Below are 10,701 nucleotides of genomic sequence, written 5' to 3'. Positions count from 1 at the left end.
AGATAGTTATAATGAAATAATAAAAAAAGAAAAAAAAAAAAAAACAGGACAATTTTTGCCTCTCCCAAGTAGAGGCAAAGTAGGTTAACAGAAACAATCTTTTCAAATTAATGATTTAGTGAATTTGCTCATTTGAGCAAACAGAAAACACCAGTACTGTGATTAAAGTGCCAAATTTTAATGGATTCTCAATGTGTAGATCTTTGTTGCTCTGCTATGTTTCGTATACAATTACAATGAAATAAATTTTAGGGAGTAAAAAATTTTTAATTGAAAGGTAAAATCTGTAAAAATATCCTTAACACAAAAATATGAGCATCTGCCACTATGAGAGTGTTCTGTTGCAATGTTAGACCTACCAGAGCAAGTTATACAAGTATGCAAATGTGTCATGGCTAGGAAAAGGATTCTAATGATCAGATCTCTACAATTACTCCCTTTCAGAGGGCCCTGTGTTACACATTTGAGCTATATGTTAGACACATGTGGTAAAGAGCTTTTGGCAGACTGGAAAGCCCCTAGAATCCTTAATGCGGCTGGGAGATGGTAATTTTTAAGTAACTGATTTCCTGAAAGTCCTGCTGTTATAGGGATCTCCAGTCTCAATGATGGTAAGGAGCCCGACAGGTTACGTGCTGGTTCATCCCTGCTTTATTTCTGTTTTCATGCACTGAGCTAACAGTTTGTTTACCTGATCCTACCAGACAAGTCAATAGGCTGCCTAAGAAAATGTCTTACTTGCAGTTCACTTCACTTCATGGGGACTTATGCATTAAAGGCAAAGTACTTGGAAAATTCAATGAACTGTTTTCTGTATTAGGATTTTTCTTTGTGGTTTTAGGTGTATCAAAAAAAAATTTTTTTTTTATAAATGAATATTTGCTAAAATAGCAAACTAAATACTTGACTTTTCATATCTAAATGAAGAAAAACTAAAAGTAGTATCATGTATTTATCATTATTGTGCCATGGTATCATTTTGAGTCGGCGAGGTAAGATCAGATATAGGCAGTGTTTTTACAATATACCTGTACTACTGAAAACCCCTTGGTTAGCCACTGATCACTTGGTTTCAGCCATGTTTAATTATGATTTTTGGCAACAACAGATGTGCCTGTGGGAGGGATGGAGACACCCCTACAATGAGCTCTCTGCAATGGTCGGCTTTATCCTCTTTAATGGCTATAAATGAGGAATGTTTATGTTAAGTGTATTAGCAGTCAATAATATTGTTGTTGCTAATGAAAGGTTATGTATTGTATGAAACTCCATAATTAAACTGCCATTTAACAGCACATAGGCTAGCAAAGAAGAATTTGGTTAACTTGTTACCTTAGTAAGTAAAATGTCCACATAGCAAAAAGGAATAATTCCCAAGTGCTGAAGTACATTATTTCCTCCAGTCCATCTGGTCTTCAAAAATTTGTAGAGTTACTAAATGAAATTCACCGCCTCTTTCCAAACGGCATGCTATTTCTATGTACCTTTACCTAAATAGCAACACAATTACCGGAAACTGCTCTCATGAATACATTTGTCTGAATGTGAAAAATCTCCATCCTTAATGTTTACCACAAACCCAACGAAGTTGATGATCCATCCGAAGGTCAGTCAATTCTTCAACAGTTCTCCAGCTACACTGGCAAGCATATGCCCGTGCTCCTTTCTTCTTTACCAACTTTGTTTTTAATTTGTGGAATTCTGGCATGTTGTTCCTATTAGTAAAACATGAAGGTTTTAGCAAAGGGCTTTGTGCAGTGTTTAATGACTTAAAAAAAAGATGTTACAGTTGATTTATTATCTTATCTTTACAGCTCCTGAACACTAAACAACCTTGGTCCCCTCACACTAACAACAAAAGATATACTGAGGTGTTTTCTTTCTGGTGGTATTTCTTTGCTATTTAGTACTTTTGAATGGCAATCCTCTAGGCCTATTTATTAAGGATATTGTAGAACACAATGACCTAAAGGGCTGAAGAATTACTGATTTGTCCTTTCGGAGATATGGTATGAGAACAGAGTGGGAAGGATGGTGTTTTGTCTCCTATCTCAGAGACTCAGATGAGCATCTGCCACTATGAGACTTTAAAAGCCTGCAATATGGCAAAGGGAGGGGGTGTAGCAGACATAAAGACAACAGGCTTCTGATGAATAAACTACAGAAATTTTTCATTAATAGGGAAATGTGCCTGTTATTTGTGTGTGGTGAACTCAAGTTGTATCTTTCATTTGCTTCAACCATCTACTTATTTACTATCTGGAAGAAAATAAATGCCTATCCTGAAACAAATGTTAATAATGTTAAAATAATTAAACCATATAAGAAATGGTAACTGTTATGGACTGCATTGTGTCTCCCCAATATATGTGTTGAATTTCTCGTCCTGTACCTGTGGAAGTGATCATGTTTAGAAATAGAGTTTTCTTTTGTTGTGTTAACGAAGTCATACCAGAGTAGGGTGGGTCTTAAATCTAATCACTTCTGAGATAAAAAAGCAGAATATACACAGATACAACAGCAGAATATGCCATATGAAGACAGATGTACGCAGCAGATGCATCTACAAGCCCAGGAACTCCAAGGATTGCTGGCTACTAGAAGCTGAAATGGACAGAGGAGGATGTCCTTCTAGAGCCGTGCCCTGAATTTGGACAGTGAGAAAATAAATTTCTGTTCTTTGAAGTCACCTACTGTGGTATTTCTGTTATGGGAGCACTAGGTAACTACGACAGTAACCATTTAATACTATTATATATATACATATTAAAAAAAATTGAAGTTAATTTAACTAATTGAACATAGATGATGATTTTCATGATAAACTATGTACTGAGTTTATGTAAACATTCCACGGCAGAATAAAAATGGAAAATTTACAAAAGTGATGAAACAAAGTGAAATGATAAAATACAGCATAAATATAAAGGAGATACAGTGTGATCCATTACTTGTTGATGTCACTGCAATAGAAGGGAGGTTACAAAGTGCCCTCTGGTGGTCAATGGGCACCACATTCAGTACTGTAGTACTAAATTCAGACACAATTTAGAAGGTTAGAACCTAACAGAATCTGAGAGATTTTCCAGGCCAAGTATCTGGTTTCAGAAAACGGGGGCTGTGACCAGCTAAGTGACTTACCTAGGGTTACGGTGAGCGAGGGGAATTGTATAATTTAAATTTTATCGGGAAAAAAAATTAAGTTGGTTAAATTAAAGAAAATGTCCCTTATTCAATCTGCAATATATTTTGACAAATTTAACATTTAATACTTAACTGAATCCTTAATGAGGGATTGCATGAATAGGAATCATGAAGGGCCAGGCAACTAGTATGTTTCAAATGCTTTTTAAGAAGCACATATTTAAAAAATTATTCCATTATTTTCCACAAGGAAAACATAGGATTTATTGGAAAATAAAAGCATCTTATTTAGTTATTGTGTCTGGGTGGTCAATAAGTATAGCTTATTCCTCTTTAGAAAGTTCTAGAACTTGTCTAAGCTAGACTACACTTACTTCCCTCACCTATAAAAGAAAGACAATAATACAAACTGCACAGTGTTTCAGTGGATAACATGTGCAGATCACTAACACTAAAAATAAATGGCTCCCCACATTCTGTTGGACATTCAATGGCACTCAGCAAATCTTATAACTTGCTTTGGTCACTACCTATTCTTAGCTTCTCCCCGAGACTATTCCCCACTCTCCTAAAGTGTTTAATCTACCTCCACTCCCTTACTTACAGCGATCACACCCTCATTCACAAAATCAGGCCACCAGATGTGAAAATCATCAATTTTCCAGCTTTCAGTATCTTACCTCCTTCCACCCAATCACAGAGGAGGTGGCCCTCCTCCTCCTTCCAAGGCTGGATTTCCACTGGCGCTCTGGACCCCATTGCCTCTGGGAGCTTGTTACTCACATGCCCTTCCCCTCTCATGTCTTCCATCTTTCCTACTCCTTACAATAGAAACATCCAAGTATCTCCTATCTTAACAAAATGACCTCTAAACACTGCATTCCCTTCAGTCTTCCATGTGGCCCTTCTGGGTAATATTCAATCTCATGGCTTCAACTACTGCTTTACAGATTTTATTTCCTGAGCTTCAAAGCCACAGTTTCAATAGCTAGCTGGACAACAGCCACCTCCTATAAATGAACACAGAACCTCTTCCTTCAAATCTGTTCTTAAATACCCTCTATCAACGGGCAGTACCATTGTCCATCTATGTAAACCAAGACAGAAACCTAGGATTCATGCTAGATAATATCTGTCTCTCACTTTCCACAGCCAGGACTGCCTCTAAGTATCTCTCAAATACATCTACTCTTCTTTACCCTCCTCACTATCACAATTCAGATCCTCATTTCTGTCCCACTGGACTACCACAACATCTTTTCATTAGTCTCCATAATTCTAAGCTGGCCTGGTTCCCATACAGTAACTCCCCAAACATGCCATTTGGTTTCACCTCTCTGTGCCTTTAAGAATACCTCCCTAAAAGAGAATCAGTCTCCATTCTCATTTGTCAGGCAAATTCCTAATGATACTTTAAGACTCTAAGAGGCCTTGCCTGATGCCTCAGGGTAGAGTGTACAGACTTTACCTTCTGATATCACTCTTCTTTTACTTAACTCTACCACCACACTTACTGTACAACACTGGGTTTATTCTTATGCCTCTCTCCCTCTCAAAATTATGCATTACTTAAGAGTAGAAACTGGGTCCTACTCATCTTGTGTGCCCAGTATCTAAGGATGCCACAGACTAGGTGCTGAATAATGCCTGTTGGATAAATAAATGCTAATAATCACTACAAAATAAGAAAATATGCCATCAGTGACTTACATCCTGATCATGGTGACAGCCTTATTCTGTAGCTGCTCCATTCTCTTATCTCGAAAACAATTTCTAAAGCATCTTGAGGGCTGAGAATTTTCTATTGATTTACATAATTACTTGTTTGTTTCTAATAATATAATAAATCTTGTTGTTGTTTTATTTAAAAATAAGTATTTTTTTTTTTTAACCAGGCTGCCGCGAATCTAGAGTAAACCAGCTGATGGTCTTGATGAGTCTGGGGCACTGAAAGTTCCTCAAGTACCAACAAAATCACCAGTGAGCTATGTCTGTGCTCACCATAGTTTTGACGTGACATGCATTATATTATCCTAGTTTTAGAAAAAATGATGGCTTATCTTGTGACATGCAGGGATTATTAATCATTTATTAGATTAACCAGAAGGTAGTGAGTAGTAGAGATTAGAGAAGTCAAAAAAGACTCATAAAAGACAAAATAAACCTGACATTAAAGCTAATTTTTCCAACTATAAGATTAAAAAGTGAGCTAACACAAACCTAACGAATGGGGGTTCCTGACCTGGGATTTTGGAATTGCACTAGGCTTTGTTTAGGTTGGGGACTGTGAAACCTCCCGAATTGTCATTTTTCCACGTATTTGTATATTTAAATTTTTCTCGTGGAGAGGATTCAAAGCTTTCATAAGATTTTCAGAGCAGTTCCCAATGTGAAATAGTTTGTTTTTGTTAGCTGCCAAGGAGCCAGCCCTCGACTCAGGGAGACCCCCTGTACAACGGACTGGACGATTGTGATCCGTGGGGTTTTCACTGGCTGATTTTCAGAAGTAGATTGCCAGGTCTATCTTAGTCTGGAAGCTCTGATTTTCAGGAACAGATCACCCGATCTGTCTTAGTCTGGAAGCTGTGCTGAGACCTGCTCAGTATCATAGCAACATGCAAGCCTCCACTGACACATGGGTGGTGACTGTGCTTGAGGTGCATTGGCTGGGAATCGAACCCAGGTCTCCTGGATGGAAGGTGAGAATTCACCACTGAATTACCACTGCCCCCATGAAAAAGTTAAAAAGCTATTAAATTAGGGGAGACTTTCCTATGGATTTATATGAGAGTAGCTAGAGATGTTAAAAGATGTATGGAAGAGAGATCTCACGCTTTTCTTCACACTCTTGAAAAATGCTGCAATATATTCTGAATACTTCTATCTGAAAATATAGTCTGTTTTTAGGCACAGGCTGGGGGGGGCAAAAATGCATGATATATGTACTTTATTCATTTTTAGCTGTTAATTTTTATTTGAAAATGTAAATGTATAATTCAAATACATTTTTATAACTTGTAACATCTTTAAAAATTAGGTATTCCGTTAAGTATATAAGGATGTACAAATTACAAAAATATGTGTAAGACACCATTATCGACAATAACAAGGACAGCAGACATCTACCAACCTAAGACCTTCAATCCTATATTACACTAAGTGCTCTAACAGGTACAAAGTGCTGTGTGTACACAGGAAACGAAGAGTTTACTTCCAAGTTGAGAGGGTGGTGAGGGAATCATAGGTGTGTGATGAATTGTACCCTGAGAGACAGGTAGGGTTTAGATAGATAAAATGGTGGGAAGGTGTCCTAGGAGGTGACAAGCTTGTGCAAAGTCATAGGGAATGGGAGCACTGAGTAATTTAGTGTCATGAAAATCTTTTGAGTGTGAAAAGCATATTGTGGAAAGACAAGGCTGGATGATGGATAGAGGGGGACTGAATCAGGACAGTGTGAATGCCAGGCTAAAGAACTTGGACATTATTATCTAAGCAGAAGGGTGTTGGGTAGGAGAATGGCATACCGAGAGCTATGCTTTAAGACAGCTCTGAAAAAGGGAAAGACGATCTGAAAGGGGACAGAATGTAGACAGAAAAATCAGTTGAGGAGGCTACCGCTATATTCTCATTTAGAGGTAATAAAGTTCTTATTGAGGCAGACAGCTGAGAAATGTCAAGGAGATGGGTGAGAAAAACACTGCAGAGGTGAAGTTCACATGATCTGGCAAACTCCACCAAGAGACATTATAAGAAAATAAGAAATATACAGTTGTACTTGGTACATTTTTCACAGAGTGAAGTTCTTTAGAAACATACCTGAAAAACAAATAATCACATGATTTGTCCCACATATAGTCATCGTAACTTACTATCCGGAAATCACAGGCTATACAACGTAGATGGTCACATGCTCTGTTCAAAGGAAAAGAATCAAACATAAAATATTATTTGTGTTTAATAATGATAACAGAGTGATTCATTCATACCATCTAATTTAGTTATTATGAATACCACGTATTACAGATTACTGAACAACAACATAAAAGTAAAGATTAACTTGATTTAAAATTTTTGTGTTAAAGGACTAATTACATTTTCAGATTAAATTTTTGCACAATTATTTGTTTTACTGAGATCTTGCACACTGATACATATATGAATACATGTATGTTGTACAGATATAAAAGAAACAAAATGGCTTTGTAGATCTTTTAGTTAAATGGTTTTCAAATTGTGTCTAAAAGAGATCTTCAGTTAAGCTTACTTCTTTACACTTCTTTTCTATTGAAATTTCCTGTGATGGTTTTGCACCACCTAGAGGAGTTTCCAAATTTTAAGGGATGCCTCTCTCACAGATTTGTCATGTTATATTGAAACAGATGTTTCCCCCATAAGCTACTTCAGTGTTGGGACACTATCTTACTAGTTTTTGTTTCCCTACTACTTGGTATAGTGTGTCCATTAACTCATTTAAAAAATATTCACTGAAATCCTACAGCTAGGCATAGTTCTAGGAATTTGGGATATATCAGTAAACAAAACTGACAAAGATTCTGTCTTCGTGGAGCTTAGATTCTAGTGAGAGAGGAAGTAAGCAATAATCCTAATAGCTAAATCATGTAGTATGCTTGAAGGTGAAAAGTGGTTTGAATGAAATAAAAAAGTAGAGTAGGGTAAAGAAAACTGAGAGTGCTGGGAGTGAGTCGGTTGCAATTTTAAACAGGGTGGTTGGCATATACCTCACTGAGAAGGTGTATCTGAGCAGTTTCTTTAAATAGAGTGATAGCTGTCAGAAGTGGGGTTAAGCTTATGTTTAAAAAGGGAGAAAAAAACAACGTGCTTGCATGCGGAAGGGGAGGATCCAATGCAGAACAAAACTCTGATGATATAGGAGAGAGTGGGTAGAACTGCTAGAATGATACTTGACGAACAATAGGTCTTCAATGAACGTCTGGGGAATTGAAATTCCAAGGAATTTTCAAAGCAAAATTATGCATATATTACACAGTAACTTCAAGGAGTAAAATGAAAATATACAGCAAGTTAAAAAAGAATCGTGAATTGCTGCTGCAAACAATTTAGTTTGTATAATAATTTTGATTTTCTTCAAGGAAAGAAATCACCTCCATTGTTTGAAATGTTTAAAAACCAGAATCAATATAGATACATCTGATCATCTAAAAATTAAAAATAAGAATTTTTTAAAACACCAAAAACAAAGTGATAGATGGGAAGAAGACATTTTCAACACACAGCTGAATATTTATACTATAAAGAGTGCTTACCAACGATAACAAAGGAAAACAAACCTTATAGAAAACTGGGCAAAGGATATAAACAGGAAATTTATGAATAATAAAGATAAAAATATTCTCAATCTCACTGGTAAAGGCAGCATGGAATAGTAGTAGAGTATGGACTCTGGACACGGATTGCCTGGGTTCAAAATGCTGATTCCACTAGCTGTGTAATTACAGTCAAGTAACTTAACTTCACTGTGACTATCTGTAAAAAGGGGCCAGTAACAGCACTTATACACCTCACAGAATTATTATGAGGACCTAATGAATTAATATTGATAAAAAGTGATTATAATACTACCTGGCGCTTGTTGTTGTTGTTGTTGTTAGGTGCTGTCAAGTCGGTTCCAACTCATAGCGATCCTACATACAACAAAATGAAACTCTGCCTGGTCCTGCGCCATCCTCACAATTGTTGCTATCTTTGAGCCCATTGTCAGCAGCCACTGTGTCAATCCATCTCGTCGAGGGTCTTCCTGTTTTTCATTGACCCTCTACTTTACCAAGCACGATGTCCTTCTCCAGGGACTAGTCCCTCCTGATAACATGTCCAAAGTACATGAGATGAAGTCTCAGCCATCCTCACTTCCCAGGAGCACTTTGGCTGTATTTCTTCCAAGACAGATTTGTTTGTTCTTCTGTCAGTCCATGGTACATTCAATATTCTTCGCCAACACCATAATTCAAAGGCATCAATTCTTTTTCAGTCTTCCTTATTCATTGTCCAGCTTTTGTACGCGTATGAGGTGACTGAAAATACCACGGCTTGGGTCAAGTGTACCTTAGTCCTCAAAGTGACATCTTTGCTTTTTAACACTTTAAAGAGCTCTTTTGCAGCAGATTTGCCCAATGTAATATATCACTTGATTTCTTGACTGAGGCTTCCACGGGTATTGATTGTGGATCCAGTAAAATGAAAGCCTTCACAATGTCAATCTTTTCTCCATTTATCATGATGTTGCTTATTGGTCCAGTTGTGAGGATTTTTGTTTTCTTTACGTTGAGGTGTCATCCAGACTGAAGTTGTAGTCTTTGATCTTCAACAGTAAGTGCTTCAAGTCCTCTTCACTTTCAGCAAGCAAGGTTGTGTCACATGCATATTGAAGGTTGTTAATGAGTCTTCCACCAATTCTGATGTCACATTATTCTTCATATAGTCCAGCTTCTCAGACTATTTGCTCAGCATACAGATTGGATAAGTATGGTGAAAGGATGCAACCCTGATGCACACCTTTGTTGATTTTAAACTATGGAGTTTCCCCTTGCCCTTTTCAAATGACTGCCTCTTGATCTATGTACAGGTTCCACATAAGCGCAATTAAGTGTTCTGGAATTCCCATTATTCTTGATGCTACCCAAAATTTGTTATGATCCACACAGTCGAGTGCCTTTGCATAGTCAATAAAACACAGGTAAACATCTTTCTGGTATTCTCTGCTTTCAGCCAAAATCCATCTGACATCAGCAATGATATCCCTCGTTCCACGTCCTCTTCTGAACTTGGCTTGAATTTCTGGCAGTTCCCTGTCTATGTACTGCTGCAATCGCTTCTGAATGATCTTCAGCAAAAATTTACTTGCGTGTGATATTAATGATATTGTTCAATAATTTCCGCATTCTGTTAGATCATGTTTCTTTGGAATGGGTACACATATGGATCTCTTCCAGTCAGTGGGCCAGGTAGCTGTCTTCCAAATTTCTTGGCATAGACAAGTGAGGACCTCTGGCTCTGCACCCGTTTGTTGAAATCTCTCAATTGGTATTCTGTCAATTCCTGGAGGCTTGTTTTTTGCCAATGCCTTCCATGCAGCTTGACTTCACCCTTCAATACCATCGGTTCTTGATCATATGCTACTTCCTGAAATGGTTGTTTTTGGTACAGTGACTCTGTGTATTCCTTCCATCTGCTTTGATACTTCCTGTGTCATTCAATGTTTTGCCCATAGAATCCTATGAAATTGCCAACTTGAGGCTTGAATTTTTTCTTCCGTTCTTTCAGCTTGAGAAATGCTGAGCATGTTCTTCCCTTCGGTTTTCCAACTCTAGGTCTTTGCACATTTCATTATAATATTTTACTTTGTCTTCTTGAGCTGCCCTTTGAAATCTTCTGTTCAGCTTTTCAAAATTTTATTTCTTTATTTATTGTACTTCAGGTGAAGGATTACAGAATGAATAGTTTCTCGTTAAACAGTCAGTACACATATTGTTTTATGACATTGGTTAACAACCTCATGACATGTCAACATTCTCCCTTCTC

General features: G+C 37.2%; 1 protein-coding gene across 1 annotated transcript in view; it reads right to left on the bottom strand.

Moving 5' to 3' along the window:
• Window positions 1-857: 857 nt before the first annotated feature.
• Window positions 858-10,701, bottom strand: part of CFAP418 (cilia and flagella associated protein 418) — a 27,834-nt gene continuing 17,990 nt past the window's right edge. Inside the window, exons 5-6 of the mRNA XM_004370758.2 lie at window positions 6,961-7,056; window positions 858-1,715 (exon numbers count right to left, since the gene is read on the bottom strand). Coding sequence (XP_004370815.2) covers window positions 1,562-1,715; window positions 6,961-7,056 — 250 coding nt within the window. The 3' untranslated portion in view covers window positions 858-1,561. The remainder of the gene's footprint in view (window positions 1,716-6,960; window positions 7,057-10,701) is intronic.

Source organism: Trichechus manatus, unplaced genomic scaffold (genome assembly GCF_000243295.1).
Source record: "Trichechus manatus latirostris isolate Lorelei unplaced genomic scaffold, TriManLat1.0 scaffold00009, whole genome shotgun sequence".
NCBI lineage: Eukaryota > Metazoa > Chordata > Mammalia > Sirenia > Trichechidae > Trichechus > Trichechus manatus.
Note: the sequence above shows the minus strand (reverse complement) of the source record. Positions and strands in the feature narration are given on the sequence as shown.